At 39.0% G+C, this 12,482-nt stretch overlaps 1 protein-coding gene across 1 annotated transcript in view; it reads left to right on the plus strand.

Moving 5' to 3' along the window:
- The window catches only part of ETF1 (eukaryotic translation termination factor 1), a 35,253-nt gene extending 23,318 nt beyond the window's left edge, over window positions 1-11,935 (plus strand). The window contains exons 5-11 of the mRNA XM_063125281.1: window positions 162-300; window positions 1,785-1,975; window positions 2,705-2,834; window positions 5,762-5,917; window positions 6,924-6,988; window positions 7,903-8,050; window positions 9,999-11,935. Of these exons, the coding sequence (XP_062981351.1) occupies window positions 162-300; window positions 1,785-1,975; window positions 2,705-2,834; window positions 5,762-5,917; window positions 6,924-6,988; window positions 7,903-8,050; window positions 9,999-10,081 (912 nt within the window). The 3' untranslated portion in view covers window positions 10,082-11,935. The remainder of the gene's footprint in view (window positions 1-161; window positions 301-1,784; window positions 1,976-2,704; window positions 2,835-5,761; window positions 5,918-6,923; window positions 6,989-7,902; window positions 8,051-9,998) is intronic.
- The last annotated feature ends 547 nt before the right edge of the window (window positions 11,936-12,482 follow it).

Raw genomic sequence — 12,482 nt, forward strand, 5'->3', positions numbered from 1 at the left:
TGTTGGAGCTAGACAAAACAGATTTTTGGAATTTGGAGTCTAAAATGGATAAGCACATTCGTTTAGAAGATTTCTCCAACTGGATTTGTTGTGTAGATTTCCCTTAAGTGTTAATATTGATGATTTGTTTTAACACCTACTTCTGTTGTGTTGATTTTCAGGCCCTTACAGCACTACTGTCAGATGACAGCAAGTTTGGCTTTATTGTAATAGATGGTAGTGGTGCACTCTTTGGAACTCTTCAAGGAAACACCAGAGAGGTGCTGCACAAGTTCACAGTGGATCTCCCAAAGAAACACGGTAATGTATAAAAATGAGACAGATCAGAGTGTCTCCAGAAAAGAGATTTGGGGAAGGTGTCGTTTGTAAGCAACCTGTAATTTGAGGGCTGAGGGGCTATACACCTTAGTAGCTTTTCCTTGAATATGGTATCTCAGTAACTAAAATACAGTAAGACGGGTGGGCAACTCAACACCTTCCAGATGGTCTTTGACTGCAACTGCCATCAGCCCTAGCCAGCACAGCCAGTAGTGAGGGATGATGGGAGTTGCAGTCCAACAACCTCTGGAAGGCCACAAGTTGCCCTCCACTACAAGATGTTGGTTAAGGTAGTGTGGACCAACTTTTCATTGTTTAAAGAAGGACAAGCTTTGCATTAAAATAATTAGGTTCTCCCCCCCCCCCCCACCAAAGGATACAATGGAAAGCTCTTAGGGCAATTATGCCCCCGCTAATTTCTTATGCAAGTTGTTGGTCCTGCCAATTCAGTTGCAGAAGCAGGATCCACCACTTATACTAGGGAGATCTAGCACTTCCTAGAGGAAGCCCCAAAACAAGCATCAATGTTCATTTCCGGAAGAAGGCAAGTCAGTGGAGTTCCCTTATGTGAGCTCTGCCAACATGACTCCTTCCAGAAACAAGCATTTCCGCTCATTTTGGGTTGCCCTATTAGTGCTAAATGAACATTGCACAAGCGGTGGGGGCTGTTTGCAGAAGGGAATTGGCAGGGTGTAAGTGAATCAGTGGGGGTGTCAGTGCCCCGTTGGATTCCTCCTTAGGATCCAGCGAAGCGTTGCTGTACAGTTGCATGAGAATCTGTAATTTTCCACTCGAGCCAGCTCCTGCAGCAAGGCAAGCAATAGTGAGACCCAAGCAACTGAATGAAAATGATTTTCAGAATACTTAGTTGTGGCATGCACCCCACGTTTGCTAAAACAAAAAACATGTTGATGCATTGTTACGTGCCAGCACATGTACAATGTAGTCATCTTTCTTGAATGATTTTGCTTAATTATTCTGAGTAATTTACATGTTCAGTATCTTTGGCCACAGTAGTATAAGGCAGGCGTAAGTCAATGCTAGCCATCCTTCATTTTGCATTAAGTTACGACCTTTCAGTAGTTCTGGCAGTTTGTTTATGCCAGAGCAGAAAACGTGAAACCAAACTAACAACTGCTGTTCATATTCTGTGCAGACAAGATGATTCCTCAATCGGCTTGGTTTCATCTGATGAGCCCTATTTGTGGTGGCTTCACCTGACAATGAAGTTGTAATAATTGTAGCTGAATTACAATTGAAACAGGTTCATGTGAATTTTAATATGGGAGGTTTTTTTATGTGAATCTTGGTTGTAGTTTGACAAACATATTTGATCCGGGCACTGAAAGGAGAGTAAAGAATGCTATAAGAATTCATTTAGATTGGTGTAGGATTGGGGGATGGAAACCCATTTTCACGTATATATCCCATCCAGTATTGCTACATTTTACCTCTGTCTCCCAAAGGAAGAGGAGGTCAGTCGGCCTTGCGTTTTGCTCGTTTGAGAATGGAGAAGCGGCACAACTATGTAAGAAAAGTAGCAGAAACAGCTGTACAGCTGTTCATCTCTGGCGACAAGGTGAACGTGGCTGGTCTCGTGTTAGCTGGGTCAGCTGACTTCAAAACTGAACTAAGTCAGTCAGACATGTTTGATCAGGTAAATAGAAGTGATCTTGTTGGCCCTATGTGCGTATGTAAAACATGTATTCCTAATGCCTCTGTATGTGCAAATTGGTGAGGGTGGGTGCAATCCATAGCTATTGGAGTAGAAGAGAAATACCTCTGGGTGGAGGAAGGGGGAGGATCTCTGCAGGCATTAAAATCTGCTCCATTACCACTGAAATAATTTGGATAGTCTCCATCTAGATTCCGGATGTTAACCAAATACTTCATATATTTGTATTCTTTGCACAACAAAGGAGGTTTGAAACTTTCATCTTCCAGAACATTTGCGAACTACAAGTTCAATCGCAGTTTTTAAAAGCTCAACTAAAAACTTTTCTTTTTTCTAAAGCTTTTAAAACTTGATTTTGATCTGACTTTTATACTGTTAATTTTACTCTACCCTGTGCCTGTTTGGTGCATTCTCTTCCCCTTCTTATTGTTTTATTATGATTTTATTAGAATGTAAGCCTATGCGGCAGGGTTTTGCTATTTTTTGTTTAACTCTGTACAGCACCATGTACACTGATGGTGCTATATAAATAAATAAAAAATAATAATATGACATAGTAAGGAGTCAGCTTTGTTTGGAGACACTACCGATCTTCATCAAAAAGGTTTCATATGTAGTGTCCTTATTTGTATACAGAGGATCTGAATTCCATACTTTTTAGGCTTCTAGTTTAATGTGTTTTCTTCTAATATCACATCTTTGTTTTTATAGCGGTTGCAGTCCAAAGTACTAAAGCTAGTTGACATCTCATATGGTGGTGAAAATGGATTCAATCAAGCAATTGAATTGTCCACTGAGGTCCTGTCTAATGTGAAATTCATTCAAGAAAAGAAACTAATAGGTATGAATGAAATGCCCATCCAAGGGTTCTACATTACATGCACAATAAATGTGTGCTCAAAATGTTGTAGAAGTATTTTTACCTAACACACAGAAGGTATCTTTCCCCAGTATTACAGGAGAAAATATTTTAATCAAGGATATGGTGTTTTTATTATTGGCCATCAATTACTGTAAACGCCTTAAGACATTTGTTAGAGCTTGTTTCTAAGGGGTGTGTGTGTTGCATAACACTCCTCCAGTTGACACACCCTTTAGAAATAGTTAAATATGTGAACATTCTTGCTAAAAAGAAACTTTTAAGTAACAGTACTAAGTTAAATTGGAGTGACTATTTTTATTGCACATGCACACTGGTATAAACTTTTATGAGCTTTATTGGATTATGGTGTTTATCATCTTTCGATCCCTCATGGTACTTGATTGCCAGTGAAAGCTTGATTGCCAGTGTTTTAGCTGGTAACCATACAGTGGTGAAAAAAAGTTTGTGAACCCTAATGGTAATTAAAGAAATTCCATAGTTTTACCATGATAGACTTCGTGAACCAAAATGAGTCCTTTTCTAAATATTCAATAGAGTTTGTATTAACCAGTGCTGTCTTTAGTGAAATAAAATGATGTCTACATTTGGCAAACAATGAGTACTTAAAAGGCAGGATATGTGCAAAAGTAAGTGAGCCCTTGGTTGCATCAGCTCAATTAAAGGGTATAATTAGAATCAGGTATTTAAGTATTTAGGTAGATCTTCAGGCTTGAGTTTGGGAGGCCCTACCCTATAAAGAGATTAAAAACTTTGTGAGTTTGGTCTTCACCATATGGTTGTGTGAAAACATGTCATGCTACAATCAAAAAACATATATGAGGATCTCCAAAAAGTAGTTATTGCTGTTTATCAGTCTAGAAAGGGTTACAAAACCATTGGGGGTCCACCAATCCATTATCAGATGGATAATCTACAAGACCAACAGTTACTTTCCCTAGGAGTGATTGTCCTACCAAAATCTCTTCAAGAACAAACCAGCACGTCATCCACAAAGTAAAAAAGAACCCCACAGTAACATCCAAGGATCTGCAGGCCACTCACACGTTGGCTAATATGGGTGGTTCATGACTCAATGATCAGAAAAAAGACTGAATAAGAATAGTGTTCATGGTTGGATAGCCAGGAGGAAACCTCTGCTCTCTAAGAAGAATCTTGCTACTTGGCTGAAGTTCTCTAAAAATCACATAGATGATCCTCAGGTCTTCTGGAACTATGTTCTCTGGACAGACGAATCAAAGGTAGAAATTTTGGCCTCAATGAGAAACGTTATGTTTGTTGAAAGCAAACACTGAGTTCAGAGAGAAGGACCTCATCCCAACCATAAAGTATGGTGGTGGGACTGTGATGATTTGGGCCTACTTTGCTGCCTCAGGACCTGGATAACACAACCATGAATTCTGCAGTGTATTGGAAGATTCTAGAGTAGAATGTCAGGCCATCTGCCCATGAGCTGAACCTGAACCGAAAGTGAGTCATGCAACAAGACAATGATTTTAAACATAAAAGCAAAAAATGACTGTGGAAGAAGAATTTCTATGTTTTAGAATGGCCTAGTCAAAGTCAACCCAAACCCCATCAAGATGTTTTGGTAGGACCTGAAGTGAGCTATTCATGCAAGGAAGCCCTCAAATGTCACTGAGTTGAAGCAGTTCTGTAAGGAGGAATGGGCAAAATTCCTCAAAAACCAATGTGAGAGACTAACAGTTACAGGAAACACTTAATGGAAGCCATTGCTGCTTAAAGGGGTACGCATACTTTTTCAAACATGGATATTGAATGTTGAATCAGCTGTGGATAAAAAAACTGCTGAAAAAGCATTGAGTTTCTGTGTCATTTGTTTAATCAGGTTATCTAGGATTATAGGGTTAGTTTAAAATCTAATAACATTTTAGGTTGGAAATATGTGCCAAAAGGGGTTCACAAATGTTTTCTTGCCAGTGTATCTGTTTAGCAGGAAAGAAATTGTAATTAGATCTAGTTAGCAATTAGGAATATATCCATAGAGGAATTGAGTAATTCTGAATCAAGTTCTAGGAAACCCGCAAAAATGCCAAGTCAATGGACATGCAAGGCAGTCTTCTTTTTTCAATCACTGGGTTCAGATGACACATGGTGGCTTGTCGTGGGTTATTTAACCCATGGCAAATGTGCCTGTAAGTGCCAGGTTGCATATGCAGCCCCCCACTTAGGGGTTGTTTTGTCATGCAAATCTAGCAAGCACGAATTATGCGAGAGTTGTTAATCTTGAGTTCACAGACCATGGATTATGCAAGGGTTTTTTATCCTTCATATAAGCCATGCTCACTTGGTTCTCATGATAGGACAACCTCTCAGCAGCGTTGCGTATTCAAACTGGCAGCCGCATGAGCCCCACACGTGCCGCAGCCTCGCTGTAGGTTAAATAACCCATTGTAGACTGTCGTGTCATGTGAAAAGCCCTTATATTTCCTATCTTATTTTTCACCTTGGCTGCCTGTTTAATCTGGTCACTCAAAGTGACCAATGAAAATCGTTGTCCATAACCACCATGCTGTTTACGAAATGGAAGTTTGTGATTGTATTATTCCTGAATTAGACACCATTAAAAGAGTCCTGTTTGTTTCCATTGAGCAGACATATCAGAGACAGTTTCTTAGGTGACTGGTCACTTGCCAGAGCCTTCCCTTCTAACATAGTGTTCACTGATGTGATAACTATAAGTGTGTCATTGCCACTGAGACAGCTGTCCACTTCCTATCAGGGTGATTAATCTCCATCTTCCTGAATGTAACCAAAAATACCTTGCTCATGTCACAGTAACTAAATTAAGTTACCTTTGTGTTGAAAATGGCATTGATTATGCATGGCATGTTCATTTCCATCTTTCTGGTTTGCACTAAATTTAGGCCGATACTTTGATGAAATCAGTCAAGACACAGGAAAGTATTGTTTTGGTGTTGAAGACACTCTAAAAGCCTTAGAAATGGGAGCAGTAGAGATCCTGATAGTTTACGAGAACCTGGATATAATGAGATACGTTCTCCATTGCCAAGGCACAGAAGGTATGTGGTTCCCCCACCCAGATATTGGAATTTGACGGATTAGCATTCATTTATTTGCATGGATTGATGTAGACCACTCTAAAGCAGTTTCGTTCTTAGGTATGCTCTTTACCGAAATCTATAGACTCGTAACAGGCATTCTTTGACACTAGTTTTTACAGACATGCATCTGAATACCAATGTTTTGAAAAACACAGAAATAATTGGTTTTATAGATGTGCCTGTGTGTGCCCCCTAGATACTTGTTTAAAAATAGATAAAGTGTAGATACTTGTGTCTACACTTATAAAATGCAGTCTTTGCAAGTGGCAGTAGCAGGAGAGAGCTGCACGGCAGGGTTATTCCTCATGTTGACCCATGTTCCCGGGAAAAGCTGAGCCGCCGCCCCCTGCCATCTGTATTGGTTGGTAGAAGTTATTTCCTGAGGAAGCAAAAAGGAAGAAAAGCTGCTGTCAGTATGAGTGGGCTGTTTTGGGCCGCAGAAGCATTCTGCAATAATAATAATAATAATAATAATAATAATAATAATAATAATAATAATAATAATAATATAATAATAATAATAATAATAATAATAATAATAATAATAGTTGGCAGGGTATAAGGTTTAGTAATAATAACTGAGTTCTGTAACCTTGCTAACTGCCTTCTGAGCTGGGCATTGACTGTAAATATTCTGGTCTCTCCTGGATTCCCAAATGGGTGAAGGCAAAAGTGAACACATGCTCTCTCATTAAGAGGACAGTTTGCCCTAACTTAATTGCTTGTATTTAGGCAGTAGTTTCTTCCACATCCTCAGTCTTGTTTGACCAAGATGACATTCTAGTCACTCCATTTCTCCACAGAACTGTGTGTGATGTTTGGGCTAAAATTCATTCTTCCCCACAATAATAGAATTTCTAGTCCTAGTTATATCTGGCTTTACACTAGTTTATGTACTTAAGCAATCTAATTGTCTTTGGGAAATTGTACTATTATACCTCTTATGGTTTCCCCCTATTCACAGAGGAGAAGATTCTCTATTTGACACCAGAACAAGAAAAAGATAAATCCCACTTCACAGATAAAGAGGTATTTATAAAAAGCCACATCTTTTTCTTACGTTAGCTGTGAAGAAGCCTAGCTGGTCTGGAGCAACTAACGATTTGGTTATCATGCCTCTCATGTTTACTGTGAAGAGAAAATGAGCTAATGCATGTATGTTACGCTGAGTGCTTTGGAAAATGTGCAGGCACTAATGCAATACATTTCTTAGACATTTGCTGTTCAGACAGCAACTATACAAGGAATACTAATTCTCTCTTCTTGATATTCAAATACGATAGCTAAGTATTGATCAGTTGGCTACATTTCATGGAACCGACCGTCTGTCTTCATGCTACAACAGCAGTGGGAGCAGTTCAGAAAGCAGGGGGATCATAGGCACCCCTACATAAGCATGCACATCCACCACTGTTGTTACCTTTGAAATGCTCATGTGGTCACACAATCCTTCCAGCTGATAGCAGTGTAGTGAAGCAGAATGAAAGTGTTCGTTTTTCATTCTTGCCCCAGTCGGCAAGAGCAAGGCCATGGAGCAACTTCCTTGGAGTGAGTTGCTCTGGAAAACTATTGTTAGCAAAGAAGACCAGCCTAGCAGCTTTGACCCTGGTTTGATCACTGTTCTGTGATCTTGAGGGAGAAAGTAGCCTTTTAAATACTGTGGTCCCAAACCATGTAAGGGCTAGCTCTGAAATACATGGATGAGTGAGATGAACACAGTAGGCTTGGTAAAAATTCATCTTGATAATATGCTACCAGTTTCAAATACTGCAGAAAGTGAGTGGAAGATGTTATGCTAGCCACATTTCCAATGCATGAGTATATTGGCAACAGGTTATTTAGTTCTTAGTGGAGTGAAAAGAAAGTTGACAGATTAACTACTGATTTGAAGTACAAAAAAATAGAACTGCTTATAGTTTCTCTTCTATTTTTTTCACCTTTAGACTGGACAGGAACATGAGCTGATAGAAAGCATGCCTCTTCTCGAGTGGTTTGCTAATAACTACAAGAAATTTGGAGCCACGTTGGAAATTGTGACAGACAAGTCACAGGAAGGATCTCAGTTTGTGAAAGGATTTGGAGGAATTGGAGGTAAATGGAAAGGGCAAATGGCAGTGTGTATGGAAGCTTTATGCCTTGCATTGATGTGGTGCCAAAGAAGAGGAAAATGTATCCAAAAGGACAGGAATCAGTTAGAAAAATGAATTGTGTGTTGGGCATGACCACAGTTGTGCAACTATGCTCGTTTGTTACCTGATTCCTCTCCTCCTTTGTGGACCTCATGGGGATGGTACACTCTGCAATTCTCCAAATGTTCTTCCTCCATATGCAGGGCCCTGGTGACATACAAATGCTTCACATTACTGAAATGAAGAAGGATCTGTAGTACGGTTTTATGAAGTGGCCTAACTTAAATTGGAATAAAATGCTTTTATGTTATGGAATATGTAAGCGAGACTAACATTTAACTGGAACTGGTCCATCATATTTCTTCTATTATAATATAAACTCATCAAATAGAGGAGACCCCAATAATGCAAATCTACATACGTCTTAAGTATTTTCCATAGCTCTTCTTAATGCTGTGCAAGTGCATTAAGCATGAGTAAAACATAACTTCCAGAATTAATCTATTTAATACTAATTCAGTATCCTCCTACCTGTGTAAAAAAAAATCCAGCAATACCACACTTGAGCCCAGTGGCAAACTATATCCAGTTAATCGAGTTCAAGACTTTCCTCCAGAATGTTTTAGTTCTTTGGCATGACTACAAACAGTGTAATCCATAATTCCAAGATCCTACATTAGTTTGGTAAATACATACCATTGTTAAATATTTTCTAAATATCAGTCTATACAAGTTTTCCTGCATGGTTTGAAATGATGGTAGTCCATGATGCATTATATTTCTACACTCACTAGCGAATGCTTCCTGTAGTCCTTTGTTCCTCCCCCAAGTTGTTCTAACATGCTTCAAGCTTTTTAGGATTCTCTTGGATTATTGCTCACAAATGAACTTGGAAAAGAAGAGTGGCACATGACTCCCTTCCTCCACTTGAGGAAATCCCTGATGTAGGTGTGGCATCAGAGATAGCACTACATATAAGTCCAATTAAACATGCAAGAAGTCCCTAAAAAGAAGCCAGTTACCCTGGTATTTCAATTTGGCTATGGGTTTTGACTCCAGATATGCTTACTTTGAAGTAGTTTCCATTGAGATCAGTGAGACTTGCTTCTAAGTATAGGAATGTTGGAGTAGGCAATGTATTGATTCTGTATTCCTCATGATTATTTGTGTAAAATATTTATATACCACACGTCATTACAAAATCACAGGGCGGTGTACAGAATTCAGTGTTCTCATTGGAAAAAGCTCCATCTTTAACCAAGGCTTTTCATTGTTGTCAAATAGATAAGAAATACTGTGTTAAAAGAGATCAAGCATATCAAGTTAGCAGCATACTCAAGACTCATGGGACAGGCTGGTATTATGTATATCCGCTTTCCCCATCCTGGTGCCTTCCAGAATTTATGGACCAACTCCAATCACTCCTTACCATTGGTCATGTGGGCTGGGGAGGTGCTCTCCAGATGTTTTGAACTACACCAGGTTCCTTTTCCTGCTGCCTCTTTCTTTGTACATAGGGTGTTTTATCACCTTTTCAGAAAGGATTCAAAATTTTAGTTTCCGTCCCATTGGATTGTTTGTCCAGGCTGGGCTAATTCCTCACTACTTGTGACTTGGTGTGTCAGCTAAATTCCTGGACTTCTTGAAGAATGTAGCTTCTACTTTGTGCATATGCCTTGCAGCTTTAAATAGATATTTCCCAGAAACAGAAATTTAAGCACTTGCCCTCCACTGTTACAAATAATTCAAAATACCTGTTAACAAGAATCGAAGCTACTCAATAGAAGTGGGAAGGAAATGTTTGCAGTCTGGTTCAATATTGGGGTACAAATACAATGTATTTTGTGTTAAACCATTTTCATAAATGAGAAGTGTTTATAATGTCTCCCTTTAAACATTTATTTCCAAAGGTATCTTGCGGTACCGAGTGGACTTCCAGGGAATGGAATATCAAGGAGGAGACGATGAATTTTTTGACCTTGATGACTACTAGGTAGTCGACCTGGGTCTGGCAAAACGTGCCTCACCCCTCCAGCATCCAACCCAAGGAGAAAACTCACGATGGAAAACAAAAACAGATCCCTGCCTTAGAATTGGAGTATTTCCAGAACTTTATCCAGAACACCGGGTTTAAAAAAAAAGAAAGAAGCAAACCCTACTGATTTGTCATAGTGTCAGTACAGCAGCAATCTACTAAGTTTCTATAATGCCATTTTGGACTAATTTAAACAAAATCCCAGTTTTTACTTTTACTTAATGGTGAAATTGGTTGCTCTTGTATTTTATGAAAATGATTTTTTTAACCTTCATGCTACATTAACTGCTGTCAACCTTCATTTGAAAAAAATTAATAGAAAGATTATACTGGTTTGTTTCTTATTTTGATTGGAGGCAATCTCTTGCTGCGTTTTGCAGTGACATGACCCATTTACATGGCGTTCTTGGCTTAGACGGCAGAAGAAGAACTTTAGGGAGCTGTTGCTCCCATTGTTCTCAGACTACAATGGTGGAAGTAAAAGGAATTGAACTCTATGGCATGCCTGCTTGGAAGGTGTGACTTACAAATTCAGGCAGTCTGGGGAATCCATCCATTTCATTCTTAGACTGCAAAAGCACTGCTTGTATAAATCAGGAAGTATGTTTCATGAACGGCAATTGAAATGCCAGGGTCTCGGCAAACTTGATTGGGATTATGAGTTGTGTGGCCTTCACTTTTCCCTCCTGTCAGTCAATAATAAACAGTTTCCACAAGCAAGCTAATACTACTTACGCTTGGTTCTATTCTTTACTAGGGTCTGGGTTTTTTTTTTTTAGTTTTGCTTTGGGACTGCGTCAGCTGCCTTGGTGGATCAACGTCAAAATTTCGCAAACTGCTTTAGATGCAAGTAGCTGGCAAGAAACGTGACTGGCGTAAACCTTGGCACTGGTGGCTGTGAAGCTTCTGTTGAAATGAGTTAAGATTTTTTTAGAAGCTTGGTGCCAAAGGTTCACATTCAACACTGTGGCATAGCTCATGCAAGGCATATAGCTCACTTCCCTGCATTCCCCTGGGACTGGCTGGTTTTCTAAAGGATACTCTGATATTTTAGTGCCTAGCTCTGTTCATTTTCCTCTTGTCATTCTTGTATTGGTCAAACGCTCCGCAACTTGCAGGTTTTGCATATCGTTCCAGTAATCCTGTCTCACTTGAATCGAAGGGAGAGTTTGTCTTAACTAAGCCTTCTCATCACAGTGTATACTTAAAAGAGGTCCAAAATGACTTTCTGTCAACGTGAGCAATAGAATTTGTATCTTTTTATAACTCAGCAAGCAGGCAGTGTGCGTGGGTGTCCACAAGATGTGTCCACACGGGGTGGAATTGTTTACAGAAGCCCTTTGTGAGTCTGAGTATGCAATTTGATTTGCAGAACGCCTGATCACAAGCATCTGTGTGCTCTTCAAAGCAGTACACTTTGATTTTGCCATTGTAAATGGGTCTGCTATGACATGACAAGAGCAGAAAAATTGGGTGTAAATTTACATTTTTGAATATACTGCTTGTTTCACATTTAGGGTATGCAGCTCCTTTTTTTTGTAGTTTTATTTTTACTATTTAAGTTTGGAAATGATGCCAAATTTTTGTATCTCTTTAATCAATGTGTTATCTCTGGTGATATATATTGCATTATATATTGATGTATATATCAATATATACTGATATGTATTACACTTACACAGACACATTAAAAGGGTGAGAATCCTAGCCTTTTGCATACTACATAGCCTCTTCAGAGAGCTCCCAAGCAGTGATATCTTGGTGTTGTGATGTACAGAAATGGAGAAGAGTATTAAACCATATTTAAGAATATATCTTGGATTCTTGATTTTATTTTACTCGGGGGAGGGTTGCAGCATTGGCGGCTGCTCATCAAATAACCTTGAATTTTTCAGAACGGAACACTAAAAGAGCACTTCTAAGTTATTTAGTCCTCTCAACAGAATAACCAATTTAAGTACGCATCTGACAAAGTGACACTGACTTGCAAAAGCTTATACCAGAATAAATTTGTTGGCCTTTAAGGTGCCACAAAAGCCGTCAGGTTTTTACTGCAGTTGACTAATATGGTTATTCTTTTTGGTAATATTTCTCAAGTATGAGGCCTAAAACCTTCACAGTAATGCTTCCCACTAACTCTTTGTTACTGTGATGTTTTCTAGGTCATGTTGACATTTTCAGATGCTTTGCTTGATAGCAGTTTGGTAAAGAATTACTGCTGTATTACTCTAAGAGCATGAGAGTTAAAATAGATAATTTGACTTGAGACATAAAAGCATAACACATCTCAATCATTACCTTTGTCCATGCTTTTCTGAGTGCTCAGATTATTTACAGACACTAAGATCTGAGCCTTTGA

This window comes from Elgaria multicarinata, chromosome 4, assembly GCF_023053635.1.
Source record: "Elgaria multicarinata webbii isolate HBS135686 ecotype San Diego chromosome 4, rElgMul1.1.pri, whole genome shotgun sequence".
Lineage (NCBI taxonomy): Eukaryota > Metazoa > Chordata > Lepidosauria > Squamata > Anguidae > Elgaria > Elgaria multicarinata.